At 40.0% G+C, this 27564-nt stretch overlaps 1 protein-coding gene across 1 annotated transcript; it reads left to right on the forward strand.

The window, feature by feature from the left end:
- The first annotated feature begins 4831 nt into the window (after window positions 1-4831).
- On the forward strand, window positions 4832-27093 carry LOC145453954 (neuropeptides B/W receptor type 1-like). The gene is made up of 10 exons (XM_080331918.1): window positions 4832-5147; window positions 5249-5404; window positions 11362-11509; window positions 14022-14184; window positions 15328-15509; window positions 16347-16505; window positions 18934-19072; window positions 20816-21025; window positions 25377-25486; window positions 25932-27093. The coding sequence occupies exons 1-10, from the start codon at window positions 5126-5128 to the stop codon at window positions 26065-26067; spliced, it is 1425 nt and encodes a 474-aa protein (XP_080188044.1). The 5' UTR covers window positions 4832-5125; the 3' UTR covers window positions 26068-27093.
- The last annotated feature ends 471 nt before the right edge of the window (window positions 27094-27564 follow it).

The following is a 27564-nucleotide window of genomic DNA, read 5'->3' on the forward strand; positions in this document are numbered from 1 at the left end:
GAGCTACTTCTTGGGTACTGATTGAAGCGGCGGGCTACCATTCACTCCCGCCGTTTGCCCGTACCAGACTAAATTTGCCCTTTTATATTAATAGCACTGGGCAGGAATCACTTTGAGGAAGACTTCTAAGACAGTCTTTTAAAATCAAAACAAATGTTAATTAAACTAGCTAGTTACAAACATTTTAAAGAAACCATGAACTACTTCACACCATGTTTATATAAATTATGCAACAATTGTAACTCAAGTTTTTATATACATCATGTCACACTTTGGACTGGACATCCTGTTATCTGTTTCTATATCAGTCCGTGGAAACCCGGGCATTGCATGTTATCAAGTAGTGCGCTGTACTCTGATATGTAACTTGACACGGCAACTGTGAGTGAGTCTTCCAGTTGTGCATTAGTGAGGCGTGTTCTGTGTTTGTTTTTGATGAAGTGCATGTCAGAAAAGGCTGATTCACAAGTTGAACAAAACATGCCTGCAACCTTCATAGCTGCTGCGCCTACACCACTGTATACTTCTCCGTGTCAACTATAGGAACCAAAGGTTGCTGCAGCCTGGTGGGCTATATGAGGCGGAGCTTGGTGGTCATTTTGCAGCGTTACAATTTCAATCTCCAACTGTTCAGCATACACGCTCAATGGATTTCGTTATACCAGACAGCAGCAACGATTACAGAAAGTTAGAAACATGGTACTAAACTGCGTTGAGAGTAAGATCTTCAGGATGTGTCAAAAGACGCAATACGTAATGGGCAGGCCGTGTTATTTTTGGCAAATGCCAAAACTGCCAAAAATAAGTTATTTTTGGCATTTTTCGATTTTCATTTTTGGCAGTTTTGGCATCGTCCTCTAAATAGATAGTTTCAGCCTCGAATTAGTCACAAAACGCTTTATTTGGACTAGTTTGTGAAAAGACACCACAAAATGTGCAGCATCCACGTATAATCAGTGCCAACAAATAATAAGAAGAAGAACAAACCTAACGATTTCATAGGTTAATAATATCAAACGAAACCACAAAATGTGCAGTATCCATCGGAATCGGTGCCAATACGCAAAAAAAGCCTAACAAACACGCTCAACAGCTGATTGTTACAGCTGTTGAATAGACTTAAATCGTTTGCACTGTAACAGTGCTTACAAAATCCGGTCAGCTAAGTTTCTCCTAAATTCATTTCTCGCCCAGCGAATCTGGGAAATATCGGCTTCAACAGCAGCCGCTGAGGGAAAGAATGTTGCCAGTCATCCACAAAAGGTTTTCAGAGCTTCAAAATCTTTGGAGGGCCGAACCGGCTTCCATGTATCATGAAAAGAAATCACTTCGCCAGTGCCATCGATCTCATCGCGGAATGAATTTTCTTCCCGATCCTTTTCCAGGAGTTTCCTGTGCTGTCTCTCAACACATTCTATTTAGTAGCCCAACTATCATTTCTCCTTCAGTCTACCGATATATTTTCGGAGGACTTTTGTCACTTCAGGTGGCTTTAATATTACCAACTCGCATGGAAGAGTCCTGGAGTCCTGTCTGGCAAAACGAGATTATGCAGCTCAGAAATAGCCAGACAGTTAGTTGAGTCACAATGTTCAACTCGATCACAATGCAAAAATCGTGGTTGATTTTGGGGGTTCCAGTTCCATGAGCAGATTATAATTTATATTTTAATAATCAGCACTGCGGCAGCTTCTCATTGATACCCGTTTTATCAAATTTAGCGCTCGACAAGACGGTCAAAAATGGTCGTAAAATTGCCTTTGGACAATTGGAAAATATGACGTAAACCAAATGCACTCAGCCGTTCAATCTTGCTGTGCCCACACCATTTAGGACACCATGCTTTCACCCCTAATGGGTGGGCTGGACCCAGATTAAGAAATCTGCCTTTCACAAACGCTCTTTTCGCTTGTAACGCGGTCCTGTTAACACAATACCATGAATGAAATACATTATTTGGCAGGCCGTGTTATTTTTGGCATATGCCAAAAATTGTTTCAAATTTTTATTTCTGGCAGTTTTGCCATCTGGCTCCTGAAATGCCAAAAATAACACGGCCTGGTAATGGGACAGACAGTGAAAATATTCTAGTGCTTCACGGCTATATGCTACCGAATAGTAATGTTGTTTACTCCTTTGGCATTGTCCTGGACGTCTAGCTACCATAATCGAATCACAACCATTTCAAGAATACCGTGGACGGCATTCCGTAATGTCGCCTGTATATAGGCAGTGTGTCGTATCCTCAGTCTTGTGATTCAATTACATGTTGGTATATTACTAATTGAGGATATTTGATATCATCATTTTAAGTGTTTATATATATATATGTATTGTCATTTGAAAGTTACATGTTAGAATGATTTAAACAAGAATAGCTAAATCATAAATCTAAATGAATAAAAGCTCAGTCGTATACCAGTGCTTATAAGTGCTGCTATTTGATTTATTTTTAGAACAGCCTCGCGGGCTACCTGGGACCCGCGGGCACCACGTTGAAGACCCCTGCACCAGATCATCGCAATTTATGTGTTTCCACGGACCTGGTGCAAAAGTTGGCTTTCATTCGGGTTCCCAATAGAGTAGCATGGCCATATGGACACTAATACAATGTTGATACCGACACTTGATCGGTCAAGCGCTCGCGCCTAACCTGAAATAGATAATTTTCGATAGATTTATGAGACTACGCTATGTATTGTATAGTCATTTTAGCGTTCACGATGTCATAATCCGGAAGCACGTAAATACAATAAGTATCATTTCACGGGCATTGGCGCGGTGTTCTAGCAACTCTCCCAGGCATGATTAGCAAGGCTCTTAAGCGCACTCGCCTTAATTGCTTCGCAGTTCGCTGGACTAATGATGCACAATGTGCATTGCACATATTCCGGTCGTATATTACGGGTGACGTGAGACGCCTACCAGCGATCCATCCATCCTTCGATAGCGGAAGCCGTGATTCAAGTCAAGTGAGAATTAAGGGTTCGTGATTTTATTAGTGGATCGCGCTGAGTAACGGCAATTCAGCAGCAAGTATAGTGCTCATACCAATTGCTAATTACTATAAGAATAGCCATGTTACCTACGAATATTCGGATCGAACTAATAGACTTAATATTCACGATTCATGTTATGTTTATGCTCGTGGAATTATCAGGTTCCGTCAACTGATGTACAAATTGTACGTACACGTACATTCATTAGTCAAGGATATATGTAGAACTATAGATATCCTTGTTTTGAATATATCTTATTGACCTGTTTCTGAACTTCGACGGGACATTTCCTTCGTGATTCCGACTGCCGCGTATTTTGTGTCAATGGACTGAGAGACATAAAACTTGCATACGGGATGCTTGTGAATCGACTTTGTTATGCACAATATTCACCAATGGTGCTGTTGCATGAAAACGGCAGTCGCTGCTGTTAGCCCTTGTCGCGCCGTGACAGTATTGCAGAATATACTTTCGTGTTGTGGAAATATTTCATTAAGTTAGGTATCGATTAGCTTGTGATCTAGTCTGCAGCGAGGTTACCATAGGCAGCACAGTACATATGTATGATACGTAAGGCTATACCTGTCATACTGACTTCCATACATCCACGGCTAAGCTGAATTAGCGGCCTAAAAGGGATAGAAACAGCCTGACATAGGGCCGATAAAACTTTTCATTCTGGCCTGAAGATGTAGTTATTATAATATTCCGATATTCTATTTGATTCCCGACCATGGCGTGTCTTCAACTATGGTCAATACCCAGCGATGGCGCTTATATATAATTTGACTTAAGTGGCCAGGAAAGATATTAGCGGTTGCGCGACGAGTATAGAGACGCATCATCAGTTATTAACACCATCGTCAGTGACACAAGCTGAAGTGTTGTGAGCGTCAGAATATGAGCGCTGATTTCGTGCAGTTGCATACTGCCATATCGTTCTTGATCATTTAGTTTACGTTTTTCTTTCCAATAGCTGTAGTTTCGTGTGACATTATAGTCAGATTCAATTGTGATCGATGTAAATTGAGATGCTTTGATCCTTGAATGCGGCTCTACCATAATACGGAGAATAACTAGAAACATGTTAGAATCCCGAAAAAGGGCGAGGGTCGGGCAGAGTTTTTTATAGAACAAATGTACTAAGAGTGAGGCAATTTGAAAAGTAGTCGATGGGTCTTAAGTGTAGGTAGGCATGAATAAGCGACGTAGTAGTCAACTATGTCCTAATTATAGTTTGTAAAAAGCGCAGGGTCGTACGAACGGAAATCAATACATTGAACGTGCATTAACGTGCGCTAAGCAAACTACACGTTTCTAGTACAATTCTATAATTTCGCAAATCCATATCGATTCATTCTTCGGAAACTGTTATAAAGATCAACCGTGACAATTGGATCTGCTATTGCGGAGCAAGAATATGTTATATTACTGGTTATCGCAATAATAGGACGTACTTTGCTATTGTCTCATCTTATAGCAGTTTTCAAACTGCGGTCACACCCCCTAGGGGCGGCGTAATCCAATTTCCAGGGGTCACGAGCAATGGCGCACTCTACTCGGTAATGCTAAGCCGTCAGGCTTTTCTCTTCAATTTTTGCGAAGTTGAATTGTCGATCGTAAATGTAGAAACGTCGTCGATATATTCTGATAATAACTGTTTTAACCTTCTTATCTCAAGCCTGACTCATTCGAGGTTAATCCAGGCTCCAAACTGGTCATGGTCATCCGACCAGCGTTAGTGGCGTCCTACAAAAGCATATACCGAAAGTGATGGGGTTGCTACAAGCTACAAGTCGGTACTCAAGAATCATGATGAAGCGTATAGGCCTGGTGTAAAATGAGCGATGTAGTCGAAACGCCATGAAAACTAAAACAATAAGTACAGTAAGGTCTTTTGGGGCTCTCGTTTTGCGTGGTTCAGCTGTATTTGCGCACTCTTTTGCGCGTGACATCTAGTAAGCGTGGCAAATTGAAGTTGGAGGAAAATGTTGTTAATTCGATGAGATTGAACCCCTCATTACAGATTTGCATGCGAGAAGTGTCTCCACCGCCCTTTCTGTTAATAGTAATTTATCCACGTAAATTACATTTGCTTGTATTCTCGATTATTTTCTGGGCATGGGATGAGGCGTGAAACGAAGTGCGGTAAGTTAAGAGGCGGTTAAGAGGCGAGGTTAATGACCATGACCACTGCTTACAGATCTCAATATATCCACATCAATCGTACTCGATATTCTTTTTAACAGACATTATCACATTGCCGAGATTAATAAACATGGCAAATATGACTACGACCGGCGGGAGCGACATACTCGAAACGACGTTTTTGAATACCACGATGCTCGCGACTGGAGGCACGTCCGCCGCTCTACCGACTTTGTCACAAACATTCTCAACGGCGGGTAGGTTAAAGTCTGAGATATCGATTCGGAATATTATATTGGTAATCAATCAGAGATGGCCAAAGTAGTCAGCTTTGGTACAGTATTCAATTCGTGGTAACTTCATGGATTTCTGCTCAAGTACGAGTGGAAATATAATAGAGAGAGAGAGAGATATGATATTCTTTTTCTCCTGCACCATCGAGATGCTTTGACGACGGAGTTGCGATACGGCCGTGAGGTCATCTAGTCTGCGCTCCCGTTTTTTTTCTCCTCCATGCTATCCGTGATTGCTGAGCGCCTAGCAGGATAGCTGCGGATACCAATTTTCGAGTCTCTGGTATGACCCGGCCGGGGATCGAGCCCACGACCTACCAATCGAGAAGTCGGACGCCCAACCATTACACTATCTCGCTCGGTCAACAACGTCTAGTGCGGACGTTGATAATTGTAATATATATATATATATAAAAGGCCCGCAGTGCAGACGCTCCCAAATCTAGTTTGTGAACGTGAACCTCTAAATTTCTGAGGTTCACACACACAACGCGAACATGAGACTCCCCTTTCACGCCATCCCTAGTCTTGACCTCCACGGAACCCCGGAGACTAGCTCATGGCAACCCTAGTTTTCCGTGGAACACCAGTTAAGGACCACTAGTCTAGTTGAACTAAAAAAATGAAGGTCTGAGAACTACTCAAGTATACGTAGTTTCAAAAAGCGAATTTGGTCGAGGGCTCTCTTACTTTCAGCACTTATCGGAGGTGGCAACTTTATAAATTACGATATATATCTTCGCGAAAAACACAAAGCGACTGATGCCAGTAAAAATAGGTCAATGTTCGATAAAATGTCAGTTATCGTGACACAGAGACTATTTCCGCCGACTACTATTGCGATTTCACTCATAAATCGTAAGCTGATAAACCGTAAAACAAGTTTCCACTCTACAAACTGTAAGTATCCAAGAAGTCAGTCTTTTCACCGTAATAACGTGTAAGTATAAGTAGTCTAAAAACATATCAACTTGAGTCAGTGAGCCAAATAAGCAGTACTTACTAGAGTACTCTTGAAAAGCAGACGTGTAGTTCGTTACTGACCACCTCTGCGAATTATAATTCGTTATTCACCGGGTGATGTTCTGAAATGCCATACCTCGGATACCTGGTACCATGCTAACGCGGTGTGTGGATATTATTAATATTTTATGTCATCTCACAACGAGATATATCGACCTGTATCGGTGTGATGTTGTGAGCGGAATACCATTGTGTATTAGTCCTATGGGGCAATTTGCGGCGGAAATCATGGTGTAAGTTATCTCGAAACCGTTATCCAGCGTTTGAAGAGTTTCGATATTGGTGCAATCATGTTAATTATGATTGATACTTTTGTTAGATTCCTGCTATATTCTCGTCCAGTGTGCAGAGGTTGTCAACGTAGTCAGCGTTGGTACTCAAGGAGAATTAGCAATGTCCAGGATATGTCGAAACTACTCCAAGTGGAAGGAGAAAATGGAGGGTTCGAAAATGGAAGTCGCATACTTTTAGCAGTTGATCGGAGAGAGAGAGAGAGGGATCAGATTTATTTTCGCCTGCACCATCGAGATGCTTTGACGATGGAGATGCGATACGACCTTTAGGCAAGGTCATCTAGTCTGCACCACCGTATTTTTCTCCTCCACGCTGTCCATGGATGCTGAGCGCCTAGCTGGATAGCCGCGGATACCAGTTTTAGAGTCTTTGGTCTGACCCGGCCGGGGATTGAACCCACGACCTACCGATCGAGAAGCTGGACGCATAACCATTACACTACCTCGGAGTATATAGGATTGCCCGAAAAATTGTTACGAATAAATTTATGTAATCTAGAAATACAATCACATGAGTAAGTGTAGAAAAAGTAGGCGAAACCTACTTGAGTGGCGCGTAAAAGTAGAAGTACTTCGTCACTGACCACCTCCGGGAAAAAAACATGTCAGTATACCGTGATATGCTCACATCCACACGCCGATACCTTGGCATCTGCAGAAAACAAATCAATCTGAAAGTATCCTTTAATTTAACGCGGCACGTTTTTTACTTTTCATAGTTACCGCCACAAGAAGATACAGACCATGTATTGATGATAGCTGAACGGCTGGAAAATGTTCCGCTTTCCCAAATAAAATCAGTATTTTGGTTAGTTTTTTCAGACATAGAATAGAATTAGAAATACTGAATTCATAAAGACTTGACAACTGAATTATACTCCTAATTGGAAAGATTTTCAATAAAAATCATGTTCGGATAAATTCAAAGCAGAGAGTTCATTCCCATAAGAATAAACATGAGAATGACAAATGTCTACGCATGAAACTTGACTAGTTTCGTACTATACAGTCAGGGTTGCATTTAAATCAAAAATCAATTTAAAACAAACATGTTTAAAACAGGACCCTTGCTCAAAACAAGTTTTTTATTGTTTTGTTTTTTGTTTATATTTTTTAGTCATGACGTCACAGATATTCAATTGTGACGCCATAACGGATTGACATTGACAATTGAAAACATTAGGGTAAATATCTGGACTATTGCTGTTGAACCGACTATTTTGATGGTTCCAACCATCCTATATCGATATACGTCGACTATATCGGGTGGTAATTGTCCGTAGGCTCATACAACATGTTTTTGGGAAGTATTTAAACAAATATGGCATAATTTTACCACTTAAAAACACTATTTTTAAAAGGCCTTTGTTTAAAGCAGTGGCGGCTCGTCCTATAGGGCAACTGGGGCATTGCCCCACCTAAAATTCTGTTCAATAACAATTTAACCATTTATAGACGCACAGCGCTCAATATATACCGAGATCACAGCGAAACCCGCGTTCTTCTTGTGCTTTCGCTAGCAAATGCCCATACATAGAGAAGTCTCTGCGAAAATCGAATTCTCTTCTGTGTTTTCGCTTTGTGAATGCCTAGCCGGGGCTTGCCCCGGTAGCGCTCATAACAAGCTTTCACTATCTATTCTCTCAAAGCCGCGCACAATTAAGAAACGGTGATATACTCTCTCCTATTCGTAAAATGGCCGAGCAACCGGGGCATATATGCCTGTCGCCCCTAAGGTGTGATGTAACAATCGTATCTATATCTGAACTAGGATACCGTGATATGCGTTGAGTCGACCTTTGCTGGTATAGGTCGATTTTGATGGTGTTTCACACCATGATAATTCTTGAAACTTGGTATGTCATGTCGTGATGGTGGTATTTAACACTGTCCTAAGTTTCAGGGTTTCTACTCAAAGTTTAGGGTAGTAATTCCGTTTCCAAAGTCGAGTGTGTGCTGATCCGTCATGTATCGCAAACATATTTCACGCAAAGCCGGTATTGGTCTCCATTAATTTTAACGATGCTCCTTAGCTAGATCCGTCATGAGCTTTTACATGGTATGTCTTGATTTTAGTATCGAACGCTGTGCCAAGTCTCAAGGTTGGCACTCAATGATTAGGGCAGCAATTTCGTTATCAAGTTCGAGTATGGTAGAGATGTGCGCTGATCTGACACTTAGCCTACCTAACGCATTGCGGATTTCACGCAAAAGCCGGTGTATCTGTGTTCCATACTGAGATAGGTGATGAGATGATGATATCATGAAACAGTTTACTAACATCCTCGGTTTGCATTCAAATATTTAGTTTTATTTTATATTCTCCAATGTCAATTTCACCGTGGAATGGTGGCCTTCGGGCCATTTGCTCACAATTACAACCCCTGTCAAGCGCGATAGCTGTTTCGTTTTCGATGGCGGCTAACAGCTTATCGCTTGATCAGCCTATTCCTCAGTAAATTTTACGCAAAATTCGGCGTTGATCAATTCGTATTAATTTTGACAGTGTACCATACCGAAAACGGTCATGAGGCTACTTCTCGATGATTTCATGTAACAGTGTACCAAGTTTTCGGCTTTCATCCACGTATTTATTCGGTAATATATTTTCCGAAGGCGATTTTGCAGCAGACATATAGACAGTAGACACTATAGACCGTAAGCCGTATGTGTCGTGTGACAATCTCCAGCCTCAAGGTCAAAATCTCCCAAGCTGTACCGGGACCGAATTTCCGAGGCTGCTATCCGTAGTTCTTCAGAATGATGTTTTGGATTCAATATGACATTTCCTTGTCCAATCTATGAGATAACAATTGCGTATGTGTCCGAACTCGTTGACCTTTCCAGTAAGGCATACGCAATCTCTCGATTTCAGACTTGGACAACTAGAAAATGTTCAGCTTTTCTGAATTAGATTAGAATTAGAATTAGAGCTCCATAGTTTTTTTCAAATTAGATTAGAATTAGAATTAGAGTTACACAGTTTTTCCAAATTAGATTAGAATTAGAATTAGAGCTCCACAGCTTTTCCCAAATTAGATTAGAATTAGAATTAGAGCTACAAAGCTTTTTCCAAATTAGATTAGAATTAGAATTAAAGCTACTTAGTTCGCAAAAAATTGGAAATTGAATGAAATTGTATATGGGAACGGAACACAGCAAAATTCAGTTCATATCAAATCACAGTGCGTGGTGCAAAAGGCCGTCACGCGATAAGCGCCACATATTTTTGTTTAATAAACAACCACAATAACATCAGTGCATTCCCATTAACTTCTGTACACCAATATTGGCTCGATTTATGCTATACTTCAATACAATATTACTTCTTTATAATAACCATGGGCATCGCCCATGTTAGTCAGAACGGCGATGAACTAACGTAAAGTTTTAAAAACTAGAATTTTGTTCGCAGACTACAAGCTACTCTAGCAGGCTATTATTCGTCATAATATCTACTATGACTGCACGGTGTAAGTAAGGCGATGGCGGCTTGGCACTGGATTTCCCTGCGCAAGAGGGATCTTCTTGTTAACTCACTGCAATAGTGCAATATGCCTCGGACAAAGAGGCATTTTCAGGAAAACAATAATTAGATTAGAACTAGAATTAGAGAAAAGGGACACTTCACAAATTAGATTAGAATTAGAATTAGAGCATAAGAACATTTCACAAATTAGATTAGAATTAGAATTAGAGCATAAGAACATTTCACAAATTAGATTAGAATTAGAATTAGAGCATGGAAACATTTCACAAATTAGATTAGAATTAGATTACTGGCATTTCGCTCTAATTTAGTGAAATTAGACAACTAGAATTATCTAGTTGTCCAAGTCTGCTCGATTTATAGTCATTTCCATTTCTGCAGATAAGTAGTCAGGTCAAGTGCGAACATGAATCGTGTTGAATCTTTGCTCCGTACGCCGTTTAGCCAGCTGCCTTTAGAGCAAAAATTAGAGGTAAAGCGACCAGGTCCGTATCAGCCTAGAAATTGCCCATTGGTCCAATCGTACGCCGGAGGAAAACGCACTCGTGCCTTTTCTTCAGCGCATTTCGATAAAAATGAATGGCTTACTTATAGCGAGGATAAAAACGCCTTTTTTTTTATTTTACTGTCTTTTATTCGACAGTGCCGGTACCGGAAGCAGTGGCTCTTGTTGGAACAAAATGGGTTATCGCGATCTGAAGCATTTGTCAGAGCGTGTGAAAGCGCACCAAAAATCCAAAAATCATTGTTTACGGGAAATTCATGTGACCATCATGAACGTTGAAAAACGCTACTGTGACGTCATATTGATAACAAGTCGCTTGCGGCCCTTGCCCCACCACCCGATATTGTCACGAGCCGCCACTAGTTTAAAGCACTGTTTAAGACATGTTTAAAAAAAGCGTTTTCAGACACCGTTTGTTTCAAATACAAACCTAACTACAATTCTTCTATAGCATTTTGAGGAAGACCAGGAAATAGATTAGAATATTTGAGCATAGAATCATTTCACAAATTATATTACCGGTATTTCTCATTAATTTGTGTAATCAGAAAACTAGAGTTCTTTGCTTCGCCAAGCTTGATGTTGATCTATTGGCGTTTCTATTTTCCAGCCACCGCAATGCCCGCGCCTGTCGTTCCGGCGATGGATTCCTTGAACGCGTTTCGAATATTCATCTGCGTGATCGGATCTCTGGCGAATCTCGTGGTCATCATCGCCATCGTTGTCTCACTGGAATTTACGAAAACCGTGACGTCGTGGTACGTAGGCGGATAACTAGAAAATTTCCAGCTTTTTCGGCAAAACCAGAAATTGTCTTGGAATTAAAATTAGAGAATATAATCATTGACTGACGAATTAGTTAGTCCAATTACACAAGCAGAATTATATGTAGTTATCCAAGTCTGCATGGTTTGAATTCCCATGACATGTCAATTCGACGATGTCTCCAGCAGGCCAGAGGTTTTTGAACTACCATATATGTTTTGCCGGGGGTCCCTTTTCAAGTATTTTGATATTTCGGGACCTTATAAAAATCAAAGAATGCTATAGCAAAACTAGAAGATGAAAGCAAATGCTATCAAACGTAATAATCCTTTATATTGGGATGCTGGATTCACCTTTTTTGCTGTAGTCAAGTCACTAACGCAGCGGTTCTCAACCGGGGGTCCGCGAAGCAATTTCAGGGGGTCCGCGAGACTTCTAAATTTTTTAAGTTGTTGATAACGTAATTTTTATTTTATTTTTTAATTTGAGAGAGCGTGAGGCAGTTTCGCATCACAACTGCTGAAAACTCATGACTCATATCATCATAATAATCGTCCGACATGAACTATCGTAGTGTAGAAATTCATTTTCATTGCCAATTTTCCAATAACCTGCTGATACAAACATATTGCTGTTTAGAGACGTTTTGTTGATGTTTGTGGAAAAAATAAAAATATAGAGATAGTAACGTCAATCAGGGTGACTTCGTATTTCCCTAATTTGTCCAAATGCAGGGATTGAAACCTCGCCACGAAATCCATTTTATCCTATATGTAACCACTATTTGAGCAGCTTCTTGGAAGTACAGAACTTCAATATACAATTGAATAGTATATTCATATTGAAATGAACCCGAATATGTTTGGCTGACATTCGTCATAAATCAGACAATGATATACCTTAAAGCTCGGCTATCAGATTTGGCGCATTCTTATTGCGGATGCCCTATCCGCAAGGCTGATTTTTTGATGACCAAGGAGTGTTTCGTTGCTATCAAAGCATTACCCCCCAACCCTGAAATTCATAGCACCAGTTATATTGGTATGCAGCCTTGTCTTGTTAATGTTGAATTGTTCATGGTCGAAAATGTTCACTCGTAAATATATATATAAACCCGAACAGAACAAGTCGTTTCATGACAGTCTTTCTCGGATTGGAAAACTTGGATCCATTATTTGGCGCATAAAATTTGTCTATACTTTTTTATTAGGATTTCACTTTGGCGGTAGAAACTCTCTTCGGGCGATCACGCCAAAAGTATCGTCGGAAGCGTTATGCGTTAATATTGCATTAGCCTCCATCTATCTTTTCGGCACTCGTTCATATCAAAACGAAGACGCGGATTTTCAAGACACGACCACGTGCTTCAAGAAAGTCAGCAGCAAAATTAGCTTTGAAATAATGAAAGTCTACTAATTTCTACATAAATAGTATGATGTTATTTCAAGAAAAATCATTATTTTGCTGGTTATCACAAGCCTACAGTTCATATTTGCACGAGACAGATGAAGGTTGCTCCATAATAGAGCTAAAATTGAACTAAAACTTGAGGGGGTCCGCGAGGGTCCGTGACGGTCAAAAGGGGTCCGCGAAGCCAAAAAGGTTGAGAACCACTGCACTAACGTTTGGTTTTGGATAACGAAACTAGCATGTGAAATATACATCCAGTCGGTTTGTCTATATGTTTTTCTTAGTGAGTAAATTCTAATTCGCAGGCCATCTCAAACTAGTTCAGGGGCCGCTGCTCTAAATGTTCATAGAATCGCCTGTTTACTGATAGACACACTATTGAAATGTGCCAGGAGCAGTGGCGCAAACTCCATTCGCATACATACAAGGCAAAAGATGACTAGCAATAATATAATTTTACGTGGCATTCGGAACACCGCGCAATCGAGTCGTATTTCAGTAATCCTGCTGTATAGGTATGTTGTTATATTTGTAACTATTTGGTGCCTACTAGGACGTGATAGATCACCTGGAAATGGTAACCTGCAAATGCCAATCAATGCTAAAATTGGCACCTGTCTCGTTGTGACATATCTGTTCAAACATTGCATAATGCATATGAACTGTTGAGTGTTTAATGTTCAGCTCACAAGCAACGCCATCAGGTCACAAATCATTTTTAACGTTACCACTGCTTTATTTCTAAAAGGCGGGGATTCCGAATCAACCTCCTAAATCGAACAATGAGACTATACGGCTACATAGCTATACATGAACCGTGAAAACATATTCGATTAGGGTAAAGCATAAATCGATTGCAAATACACGCCAATATTAGCCTTACTTATTCAAACGTTGCACTATGTACATTCACGCGATCAATATTTTCGAGACTTTACTTGGCCGGATTTCAATAAACTGTCATGCTAAAATGTTTGACGAACATCCGAACGACATCCCGCAAGGATCCAATTTCACAGGGCTCGGTTGCTATTACGAATCGCATTCTACCGCGGTTTCAACATATTGTCCTTTACATTCCCCCATTCCTTTCAGGTATATATTACAGCTGGCGATCGCCGATCTAATATTTCTCTTGACCATTCCCCTGAAAGTTATCGAGGACCAGTACAACGCATGGAGCTATACCGAAGGGATGTGCAAAGGTCTGCAGTTGATACTTTTCGTCAACTATTACGCTTCCATTACTTTCCTCACGGTGAGTTTGTTGCACATTTCACAAGCAAGTCTTCAGGTCTCATTTTCGCCACCAATCCAAGGAGGCTACACGATACCAAAGAAGAGTATTTGAAGTCAGGAACAGGTTTTTAGTAGTTCTAGTTCTATAGTTGCGGATTTTGAAATTGGATAGATCTAGTTCTAGTTATGTTTCGCATTTAAAATTGTTTCGGAAAATCTAGGAAACACGTATCTTCGTATGGCGTATATCTTGATACCGGCAGTGGTGGCTTTTGAGGTGGGCAAGGTGGGCGGTCGCCCGCCCCCCTCTTTGGTTTTAGCGCTTTTTCAAGGTTTGTAGCGAATAGACGTGGAAATCCTTGTACCAATCAAGAAGATGATGATTGCGTTCAGAAGAATCATCAAATCTCCGCATTTGATATATATGTCCCATATCACGACAATCATCAAGTCAAGCTGCGATTACACACTTATAGCCCCCCCCCCGGAAGTCTCGCCCAGCCCCCCCCCCCCAATCGTAGGGCCACCACAGGGTACCCGTATTATATGGTGTGTGATGTTCTAGCGGTCATTGTTAGCTCAGAGTCATCACCGCTAACAAATTAAACAAAAACAATAGTTGCTTTGGAAATGAATTTATAGTTAGTTTTGTTTGAGATAATTAGATGCGTACTTTTAACGGTCGTTAGTTCTAGTTCTAGTTGTGAAAAGTGAGTAGTTCCAGTCATAGTTCGCATTTTGAAAATCCATTAATCAGTACAAGCCTGACTTAGATTTGGGCAATTGTACATTGCCAAGAATGAGCAATACCGCACGACGCATGATTAATGTAAATTTGCTTAGACGCGAACACTGGTCAAACGCATTGCATGGATTCGTGACGATAATGACGTAGCCTAAAATGGCTCCGTTGTCTTGAGTCAGTTATTTGCACACACGTGATATTTAATCGCGGAAAAAATTCGATTTCTGATTCATATGCAAGGAATTGCGTCAGCGGAAGTTACGGCCATGGAGTATGAGCTTTTTATAGAAGTATGCCTAATTGCCTATATGTAACAATCAATGACGAAGCCATATTCGTGAAATGCGTAAGCATGTATCACACATTGGTGCGGTTTCCGACTGTAATATTGGTATTGACGGGATGCTATATTTTCAGGTCATGGCTCTTGACAGATATATCGCCATCTGTCATAGCTTTTCCGAAGGGCTGCAGAAGCTACGGTCGCATAAGGTCGCCTACGCTGTGACGGCCTTTGTCTGGGTACTCTGCATACTGCTCTGCATACCGGTTATGCTTAACGCTAGCGTACAAGGGATTGAACCCAATTGTAAATGCAGGTATTGGGGGGGGGGCACTGTTTGTTTTGTGCATAAGGCCTTACAGCACCTATATCGAGAGAGAATGGGGTAAGCACTCGTGTGTGTAGCCTTAAATCTCATAGGTATTCTTCTGTCGTATTCTGAATATATAATTTGGATGTATGATAGTCAAAGGTGCTGAGCAATGGACTACTTTTTTTGGGGAATGCTAAAGTTTCAGCTGTTTACACTACTGATTCAGATTGTCCTACTTTTAACTACTTCCAAACTACATGGGTTTTACATTTTGTCAAGTAGATAATAGTGTATGTATAGAATTACAACACGTTTAAAAAATTCTGCCTGAAACAACAAAATCCGAGTATACCAGAAACAAAATGACCTTTATGCTGAAGCGCCAACCCGTTACCCCAACGACTATACCTCATTTATGGGTTGAAATTCACGTAACAACCGGGCGAAATAGCCCCAGCACGGATCGTGGTAACACAGTATAAATTCGAAAACGCACCTATTAGCCTACTGTACTGCTGCGAAGTACGATCTTGCAATTTTTAAGGTGGACACATTCTTCGATGCCTCGCCCCAATATCTTTCTTACATCTACTGCCTTGAGTATTTTTCTTACTTTTCTCTTTCCACTTCTACTTCGGCTAGTTTGGGTTTGACTTCCAAATCGCTACTTTGCTTCCACTTGTAATCCGTTCGACTTAAAGTCCACCAAATGACATATTCCTAGCATTTGCTGATTACAGTGATTTCTAGAACTAGATATAGATAGTTCTAGATATCCCTGGCTGACAAGATTTTGTAATATATATTCAATCATATTATCATAGTCTGCTTCGTACACAGCCTGGTGTTTCCCAAGCCGCCGAAGACAGCAGAGCAGAAATGTATTGATGAGGACTTGGGCGGGCCACTTTTGTCTACGTGTCTTAACTTCTTGCAAAAGACAGATGACAAGTTATGCCAGGATTACGTGGAGCCTGAGAAGCTGCACATTGTACCCTCGTAAGGAGAATTAAAATAACCGTCCTCATTACAGAGTATAGGTACTTTTTATCCCACTCAAAGTTCATCATTCTTTAATCCGCAAGACTCCATTCCCACATTCACAGTGGTCAATACCAGAGTTTGATCAATTACAATATTTTAATTCAATTACAATGCTAAAAATATCAAATTACAATTACAATTACAATTACTGTTAAATATGTAATTAATTCCAATTATAATTACAATTACAATTACTTTTAAACTGGTAATTGATTCCGTAAAGAGGTGTTCTTTGACAACCGTAGCGACGTAATTCCTGATATGTAGAATACCCTTTAATTTAAAAAAAAACTCGAACGTATTCGAACTATTCCTAATCATGAGTACTGAAAAGTACAAGCACAGAAAAATGTTTCAAAGCGACTGTTAAGAACCAAAGGTTTGCGCGACTAACAGCGAATAGGCTACAGGACAGTAAATGAAATGTAATCAAACGATTAGGCTACTCAGAGCTGAGTCAGGATAATGAAATGTAATCGGTAAGGCGTCAGCCATAAGGATGATACCGATAAGGCGCGTAAAATTAAAATAAATGCAAAAGGAGAGAACCTCCTGATAACTAAGAATTACAATATTTTGATTCGCATTTACATTTTCACTTGCTTGGAAACTGTTAGATTGCATTTGATGAACATTAGGGGGCGAAAAGTTTCTGGCCCCAGTAAATTTGGCCAAGATTGGAGGTAAGATTGGGATAATATCTCTACAAATGCGTGATGAAGTTTGATGAAGCCTTGGTTGGAAACTTGATTTTTTTGCTATTGTTGCAACAAGCCTCGGTACTGGTCAGAGATTAAGAAAACTTTGACCATGATGTAGGAAATGGTTCAGCACAGGTTTCAAAAGAGTTTGTTTGCTGTTCATCCATTTTTGAAATACTAAGATTTAGTTTACCCCACTGGTTCTCTAACTTTTTTAGACACGCCCGCCTTTATGACATAGAATATTTCGTGCCCCCGTATCGTCATAGCACACAATGAAACCAGAAAGTTAGCAATCCTTACATATAGTTTGATGGTATGGAAGGCTAGGACTGTTGATGAGAGAATTCTCCAATACGAAATTCAGACTATACACCGAGCAATAACCATAAAACGGAGGTTAATCGGGCCAAGCGCGGAAAAGATTTCAGTTCACTGGAGCGTCGCGCCCCGCTCAGTTGCTTTCACGCCGCCTAAGTGCGCACGCCTCCAGTTTGAGAACCACTGGTTTAGCCTATATTGTAATTCACAAAGTTTTCTGTTGCTACTGAAGTATGGGAAACAGTTTAGCGTGACTGAATTATCTAGTTATAACGCTGCACGCATATAACACCGATGTAAATAGGCTAATTATTACATGTGGTGAATGTTCACTAAGGCCTTAAGGCCCCTCATCGTCATCCTGGTTCGTACCGGATTTTCACTGGTGCGACGAATAAATGATTGATAAAATGATTATTTTATGCTGTGATTGTCAGGTTTCGATGAAAATGTAATTGAGATTGTAATTGAGCAAACTTTTGATCAAATTACAATTACAATTACAATTAGACAAAATTGAAATGCTTCAATTACAATTACAATTACAATTACATGAAAAAATGTAATTCATTACATTCAGCTCAATTCCAAACTACAATTGATCCAACTCTGGTCAATACGCGGCTTCCTGTCAACTCCTAGAATTGTTAAAACGCGAATCGATACGATATCAATCTCATTTTCACCATGCAACTTACTCTGAATGGTTTACAGTATATCTCATCCTGTTATTACGCATATTCACAAAAATAGCTAATTCGCGTAGCCAGCGGGACAGACTTGTACCACTACTAATCTAGTCAGTTGGCCATTTTCTAACTGCTGGTTTTCAAGCAGTTCTTGTTCTACTAGGTACAATAGACTAGACCACTACTAACAGTGGCGTAGCCAGGGATGGGTTTTGAGGGATCGAACACCTCCCATTATCCGAATTCAAAACCTAGTCCTGCTGAAATACCGATTCTGTCTCCATTATTTCTTAGCTTATTCGTAATGTCGGAATTGAATATAGTTCGTTGTGTTTTAGTAATAGTTGGTTGCGGATCTTTAAAGGTCGTCAGGTCCAGTTCTATTTGCTAGTTTTGTTGAAAAAATACCGAGTATAGTTCTCGTTCTAGTTGCGAATTTGGAAAATGCAGTAGTTTTTACAAGTCTACAGTGGGCGACTGGTCCCCCTGTTCCATCAAATGCTGGACTACTGTACAGACTAACCTGCAAATAGAAGAGTGATGAGCCGGTGTTCGTTCTGTAATTATTGATATGGGTGTTGTATTGGAGAATTCGTACTTGCTGATTGGTGCAAAGTAACTTTCGAATCTTCTTAAACTATCGACCTTTCCAATGCTCTCTTTTCTCATCAGGGTATCGCCCCAAGGAACTACCACCGAGACGAGCGATGCCGGTGTTATTCAGGCGAATTGCCAATACATTACTGCCGCACCCGGATGGAAAAGCTTTTTGTATTTCAACTTCTTTGGAATGTTTGTCGTACCGTTTGCGGTAAGTGCAGTTATTCCCTTGATCTCTGTAGCCTGGGACTGAAAAAGCGCGCTGTCTGATTTGGAACTATAGTGATGTGAATTTATTTCGTTTTAGTCCGTTACGTACAAGATCCAAACAGTTCCTTTTAAACATTTGTATAATAATTATTATAGTTTAATAAGATCAAGTTATTGGGAACTGTGCATATTCTTCGAAAGACCTTGAATACACCACTGGGCTAATTTACACTTGGACAAAAAAAAATACATAGCGTCACTTCTGTAATTTCGGTTTTTTACTTTTAAATATCTCTACCTCGAACGCCATTACCAATTCTATATCTACCGCCATTCTCTGCATGAATTACCTAGAAATAACGACTTGACTTTACTACTGAAATTTAAATTTTAAATCAATCTCGACATTTTTCTTTGAGGCAGGTTGCCCCTCGGATTGAGTGTGTCCGGAATGTAAATTCACGGAAATTACATATCTTGTGGTTTTTCACTATTTTAACATGGCGATGTGAAATTGCAAAATTAATGTATTATGACGGTTTACGGACGGACTGTACCTTCCCGGCTTATAAATGAAAACGGTTCATTGGAAGCGGTAAAACAATTTCAAAAGTAACCTTTTGCATAACTAATGAAGAAAATTAAGTTCGGTTTATAACTCATTTCGTTTCTATGTTCAATGTTCATACATAACCATTTAGTATATTCATGGGCCGTGTGAGTATCTAGAGATGGACGTATATTGATTTTTGCAGGCCGATACCGATACCCATTATCGACACACTCGCATGCCCAATAACTGATTACATATAGGCCGATATAAATATGGAAGGAGCGGAGAACCTTCTTCCGAAAAAACAGATATTAGCCAAGATGGCACTTGTACATGTACATTGTACAATGTACATGCAACAGAAAGCTGAACAACAAGCAATCAAACTGAAATCAAAAAGAATTTTTGCTGAATTGTGCACATTCATTGAAATTTAGGCCAACCCAAAAAGCTAAACGTGATACAGAATTGCTGATCAGTCCAATAGGGGTAGATTGTAAGGAAGCACAGTTTCTGTGCATGCTCACCAGTTTAACTTGTCCTCATGCGAGTGTAAATCTGAGCAGTTCCACTGAAAGCACGTTCACTGTGGGCACGTGGGAGTGACGGGGTTAGTGGCTTTGGCTGGTGGCTTTGGATTTTGAACTATTGCTGATACCCTGTGCAAGTGCGTCATCTATTTGCCTATTTATTAACGGTATTGGGGGTATAGGTACGTTTAAAAAAAAATCAAAACAGCTATTGTCCTGTGGGCTGTCACTATGTGTGGTGTGAATCACGAGCACGATCAGCTCAGTAGATAAGACGTTGACTGATTGACTACAGCGAAAAAAATCGGATGGGAAGTGCCGATGTCACATATCGCCATTTGCGTCGTTGATTTCTGAGATTGAGAACACGTATCATTGAATTTTAAAAAAAATGAATTTTTTTGTGATATAAAATAACGGCCGCGATATCTGCTTTCCTAAACTTCAATGTATAATTGAATAGTATATTCCATATATTGAGTTTCATTTAAATATGAATATGCTATTCAATTTGATACATAAGTTAATACAGGGTTTACAAGCACATAGTCTCTATTCACTTATTCGACGGTAGGTCCTATACCTCACCGCAGCAACTCGAAAGATTTAGAAAGGACACTCTGCTAGTTTCCAAATGTATATTCACGTAATCCTCTTGCAGATAATCTGTATTTGCTACATCCTCATTATTCACTACGTGAAGAAATCGCAGTTTCGCGGCGACCAGGGTGGATCAAAGAATTCCGCGAGCGCACGTAACAGGAACCGAATCGTCATCATGTGCGCTAGTCTGGTGATCGTGTTTGTCATATGCTGGCTGCCGTACCACGCACAGCATTTGGCGAAGATGAGGGGCATCGTCGGAAAGAGCGTGAGGAATTTTTAATGTTGTTCTTAGAAGGGCTCGCACCAGTATGAATGATGTGGAAAATTCAAATAGGTACCTTTTACGCGACCTCAAGAACGTAATGCATGTTCTAAAACACAATAAAGATTATGTGGTATTTTTCGACCATACCTATTTCATCGCACTTGGTGACAACGTTGTGGGTTGATCACGATTTCACGGAAATGTGTTTTTTTACAGCCTTCCACGGTGGAATATAGTATCGGAATTATATAGTTCTCGTTGATGATTAACTCTTTTTCAGGCAAGGAGACTAGGAGAGTATAATATCAGTATTCGATAGAGTCATCTCTTACTATCGAATTCGAATCTTTACAATCAAAACTTGATTCATATTCGAGTTTATGCGCGAATGATCGTGTCCAGTCCTAGTCGTTAGGCAGATGCGGTCAGTAACGAAGTACTTCTACTTTTACGAAGTACTCAAGTAGATTGAATTTTCGCTACTTTTACTTCTACTTCGTAATATTTTGTGATCTACATACTTACTATTCGCTATAGCGTTTTAGCAGACCATCGTTAAGTGTCTCGACAGAAGACATGAAATACATTTTCCGCTTTTCTGAAGTAGTATTGGTATTTCTCGTTCAATTCGCAGTATCATTACTTAGAGTTCTAATTAGTTTCAGTTCTTTTGTCTGGACAACATACATGTTTCAGTTTAAAAGCAAGTGTACCGTCGCCCTCTATTTTATGAACATACAATTACACTATAGGACTTCACGCCGTATTTTTATCACCGTATACGAATCGCGAAAAGTGTTAACATCGTATCCATGCAACTTTTCCGTATATTGCTCTTCGACTAGACTGAAGGCCGTAATATGAGTGAGAGAACATGCCATAGCCTTTTATAAAACGGGATGTTCGAGTATATAAAAGATTTGTATCTCATTCCCGTAGCAAAACTATCATTTGCATATCATGATGCGGTCGAATGCACATGCTGTGTTGCGGTATCGGTATAAGATTTCGAGTATGGTCTGTAGACCAGTGATTCGCAAACTGTGTGGCTACATTTGAAATTAGACATGGAGACAATCATATGCGACTTAAAAGGTCTCCGCTGCTTTATTATCCGATAAATAAGCACACGTGAAGATGAAACTGGTAATTAACATATCATGATTGGGTTGCTATGTTGGAATTAAGTCTGACTTTTGGCTGTCTGCTTCCAAATCCGATTGCATAATCGGCGTGGAAGCAATCAAAATGATATTCCCATTGCATTGTCGAGGCTTTGTAAACATGTCTTTTCTGAATTGATTGAAATGAAAGCTGTAAAGGACAGATACTGCTTCAAATTGACGACGAAATGCAGTATTTTTGTTATGGAACCTCGATTCAGTCGTATAGGTTCGTATCGGGACAATCTTTAAAAACTAGTTCTGAACTTCTGGTTCGAATAAACCACCGTACCCATCGCATTAACACGTGAAAATAATATTTACAGCAACTCTTCTTGTCTTGTAAGGGTGCCGCGAGCGATATATATATAATTTTTCTATGCTGTCACAACTTGAAAATTTATGGGAATCATAGGCTCGCGTAAATGAAATCGAAATTGAAATGTTGACGTGCATTTAGAAGCAAATGCTCTCCGAATATTGTACGTTGATTTCATTCCGTGGAAACAGCACTTGAGAAGTTATGACGTGTACCGTTTCAATATGGAGTCGGTGACTAGCGGCGAACATAATCAAGTCTTGTTTGTTGCTCCGTCGCTAACTCGCTATAGTTTCTCACGCTGACGCCTAGTCTCCACGACCAGATGGAACTTCGTTCGCTAAAAACTGTTATTAACCTCCACAAAAAAGATGATTATTTTAAAAAAATTCACTTGTAAGCACCCGACAGTGACTTAACTCGGGAGCAATGGAAATTCCTTTTAGAATTGGTAGCATATGGCGGTTTCTGAGAACTACAGATTCCCGTTAGCCGTACTTAAAATGTAGGACGCTATGCATATGTATGGTGTCACCCTCATTGAAACTTGTCGATCGGATATGACTATATGCATGATTCCATCTTTAATGTCCTCCAAGAAAGGCTTGTTTTACTTGGAATTAGATATCTGTAGCTGATTTTGGCGATCCTCAGAGTAGGGTAATCAAATCATCCATGTTAAGTTGTGACCAACACCGCTGTCCTCTATCAATGCTAAGTGGGCTGATTGCATGGCACGTGATACGCTGCTCAGTAACCAAGTACTGCAACTTTTCAGGAGTACTGAAGTATGTTATAACTATACTTTTACTACTTACTCAAGCGGTTTCTTCTAAACTGTTTACTATAGGCAAGGCTATACTTACTTATCACACTTCGTGTTTACTAATGTGTAAAGTAGTTTTGACATATACTTGCATCACGCTTATGAGTTAAATTGTCGTAGAATTGGACGAAATAGCCCCTGTGTAACTGAATATAAATTCTCGAGCTTTTCACCAACTTTTAGTTGTCTCAAGTATGACCGTGCGGGGATGAATCTAATTGAAAGCGCCGAACGGAATAAATCAATACCAGTCAGCCATCAAGTTTACTGGACCACGACCTGACATATCGATCTCCCCTTCCGACACAGGCCACCTCTTTTTGAAGCCTGTCCTTTTATATTACCTTCTTTTACTTTCATTCAGTGTGCATGCCTCCTCTTTACATCGCCTGGTCCAGGTGGGCGTCTGATTTCAAAGACTACTCGCAAGTCGTTTCGACATCTTCCTATCTTTCATTGTATCGCGGTCTTGTGGTGTATTGAAATGATGAACTTTTTAGCAATAAATGGAATTGAATTTGAAACAGTACCTGAACACCTGTTAGGACAACACTTTGGTTTTTAAACACGATCAACACTTGTGTTCAATTTTCGGATCAGATTTCATGTTCAATTTTCCCAATTTGAACTGCACTTATAAATGTACAGTGTAAGCGATGCTCAAACTCTGTGGCCAGTCACCAAATTAACGATATCAAGTGGTAGGACAATACAAAACGAAAAAGAATAATCCATTGACATAATACCGGAGTCATTATCGCCAGATATTGTCCTGGGGCAAGCACCTAGAAGCCAAGACCCAACCCCCTAATACCTCCCAATCTGTCTACCTACCAATTTATAGCGTCAATAGTTATTTTCCGTTAGTGGTGAAGATGCACTTTGAAATTTCACAATAAGTCGCCCCTACTACTTAAAAGGTGCGATCCCTCGACTAAATCTACTATTTTAATCAGGGTAATTTTCGTACCTTCATTTTCTACATCCACTTGGAGTAGATTTGACATGTCTTGAGAATGGCTACTTCTGCCTGTATTTGAGAGGAGATGTAGTCGGTTACATCTACTTCTACTTGGACCAGGGTTGTATTGGTTCGACTCAACTCGACTTGAGTCAATATGCTTATTGACTCGACTTGTACTGGAATCATTGCGCATGACCCAACCAAGTCATATTTACTGGGTACATTTTATATTACTTGATTCAATTCTCCTGTATCAAAACCGATACTTGAAGAATAGGCGCATAAAAACCCTATTTTATCTGTTTGAATAAACATGTTGAGAGTGAGAAAAGTGAATTTATTATAAATGCGAGGCCTCGATATCACCAAATACTTTCACAGAACTGAGTTGACCATCTTGATCTTAATAACGAACAGTGAACTTTACGACTTGACTCGGTGGTGAAGTGAAAATGCATCGGTTTCACTCGAGTCAAAACTATAAAAGAAAAACTGAACTGTGACTCGGAACCTTGTGACTTGGCTACAACCGTATCAACATGTTCGATGATAATAAAGATTAACATCGAAAAGACTGCGTGGTGGTATAATCCACAACTGCAGCACCAATCTGTTGCGGGTTCGAGTCCGACCGAGGTCGACTGCAGAAATCCCACCTAAGTGTTGGAGTTTTATCTAGGCTTCTCTTCGTCATCTCATCCATGTAGGCAGTGTTCTATAAAAGCCTAGAAAGTAGCCCGTGCTACAAGTGGGCAGCTACGGAATAAGAATAAAGAAAATTGCCCTGGTGTAAATAACGAGCGCAGTCGACAAACACCATGAATGCCACAAATAAACAAACAAGCCGTGTCTTGTACCAACGCTATAACTCTGACGGCCTCGGCATGTGTATAGGTAGATATTTGTAAGGAAGTTGTACGAGGTGCTGATAACATTATTACTTTGAATCTCCCCCATTCAAATATCCAATTCTGTCTTGGAATGCGTTGTGGTAATGCCAACACACTTACACCATTTCCAGATGTTGGGTTACTCCTCGAACCCTGTGAGCGTCAGCCCTGTTACCTTTTTCTTTTCAGTCGACATTCTGCAACAATTTGACGCTAGCGACGTCCATACTCATATATGTCAATTCCGCGATCAATCCATTCCTCTATTCTCTTATCACTCAATGCAGAAGCAAAGTCAGGTAAGTGAATGCCTCATATTAAGTCACGATGTCTGATATATTGCGACTCGATGCTGTAGTTCATAAATCCGTTGTATACAGTGAAATGACCGCTTGCCTCTATGACTATAGAGCAAGTAAGATTTGATGAAATGAAATAAGAATTAAAATTAGAGCAAAGAAACATTTTGCAAATAAGATTGGAATTAGATTATCGGCAGTTCGCTCTAATTAATATAATTAGAGAACCAGAGTGATCTAGTTGTCCTAGTCTGTACCAAACCTTTTTTTTTAACTAAACTTACTTTAGTATCTTGTTGGCATGCTCCACTAGACATAGTTTCGGCGTGCTCTATAAATCCCTTTCTGCTTGTATAATTGAGCAGAAATTTACGGAATAACTTCTACTCATACGCTGACTACTTGGACCACATCGAGAATTCATTCCCACTGTCTTGTACAACAGGAATGCGAAGGAAACCAGAGCCGGATCAGCATTGGTTTCCTTCTTCACAAAGAACACCAATGCAGACCGTTCCAAGGCAGCATCGAGTAATTACTCGATACTCGATACTCCGGTACGCACAAAGATTCGTCGGTAGCCCAAATTGAAAAGTCCACCGCCTGAATGTCGCTCGTAACCGGCGGTGCTAATTCATCTGGAATGCGGTGCGATGTGCTCCTTAACCTTCATTTGCGACTCAACTACAGGGAGATGGAAAATGTTGGATTTGACCCGGTACAACGTAGTACCTTGACCAGAATTGAGGCTTGCAGTTTGAAGATGCTGGTCCTTTCTAATATCGCCATAGTTCTATTGTTTATAATACCTACACTACAGCATTACTGATCGTAGGAGTCAATTACTGTGTACGCATACGGTTGCACAGAAGACGGAGGTGGTCAGTAACGAAGTACTTTTACGTGTTCAAAGTACTCAAGTAGTGTCTTCAACTTACACTAGTTACTCGAGTAAATATAATTTTCTGCTATGTCTACTTTTACATCGTAATAATCTGTGAATTACTTACTTACTCAACTTACTCAAAAAGTATTATATTCTTGCAGAGAAAGAGAGAGATTTCCGGATGTAACATTATATGTTTATTGCGTTTTTACGGTCTACCGTATCTTTAATTAACGTATAAATCGCACAACGCGTTTCCGTAGTGCCCTTCGCCTTAACTACTGGCCTTATAATAATGAGAAAGGCACCATTTCATTGACATTTTTTGAAACGAGGCACTGGGTTAAGCAAAATTTAAGAACTAATGTTGCATACAAAACTATCATTTGCAGTCCATGTTGAATGTTCATGTTGTGGAAACATTTATCCCTTCTGGGATATGGCAGCACGAACCCAGCTCTGCACTGTCTGCGTTGATGCTTTCCACGACTATCTACTTACATGAATAGATTGAAAGTCCGGCAATTCTACTCCAGGTAGTTTATTAGGTTTCTTTCAAACCCTTACTTCTACTCGTTCCTGGGTATATTTGTGTGTCTGTACTTTTAATTCTACTTTAGTGGCTTTCTTGGACTACTTTGACCTCCTGTGACAGTAGCCAGTCAATTTAAAACTGCTTGCACGTACAATGTTCAACAAAAGTTCCATGTTCGGAAGTGTAGGGGAGATGTGGTACCGATGGATCAAAAATTGCAAAATGATCTCTGGCCCTCAAATCTTCAGCCGAGAATAGCAGATCTTTTGCTGTCTCAACACTTCGATACAAGATCTACCTATCGCGGACATTAACATGGATATCCGCCTTTTCAAAAGATATTTATAAACATTTAAAATTTGTTGCTCGAACGTGTCATCGGTCCCCACCCGGTGGGTCCAAAGGCACACGACCATGGTACCTATGAGACATACGCTCGAAAACTCAAATTTGTTAACTTGTTTTGTTGTGTACTACAAGTTAAGCTACAGCAAGCCAATGAAGGATGTTTCGTCACGCCCTTCAAGAATAAAATAGATTATATCAACTCAAATGTTGGCATAAAACATGTTTTGATTTACGCCCAAACTTACAAAATTAATGCCACATACATATTACCCGCAAATCGACATTTTGACTTTCAAATACCTCGTAGTA

The sequence above is a fragment of the Botryllus schlosseri genome, chromosome 13 (assembly GCF_051294905.1).
Source record: "Botryllus schlosseri isolate E-star chromosome 13, Bs_hap1, whole genome shotgun sequence".
Taxonomy (NCBI): domain Eukaryota; kingdom Metazoa; phylum Chordata; class Ascidiacea; order Stolidobranchia; family Styelidae; genus Botryllus; species Botryllus schlosseri.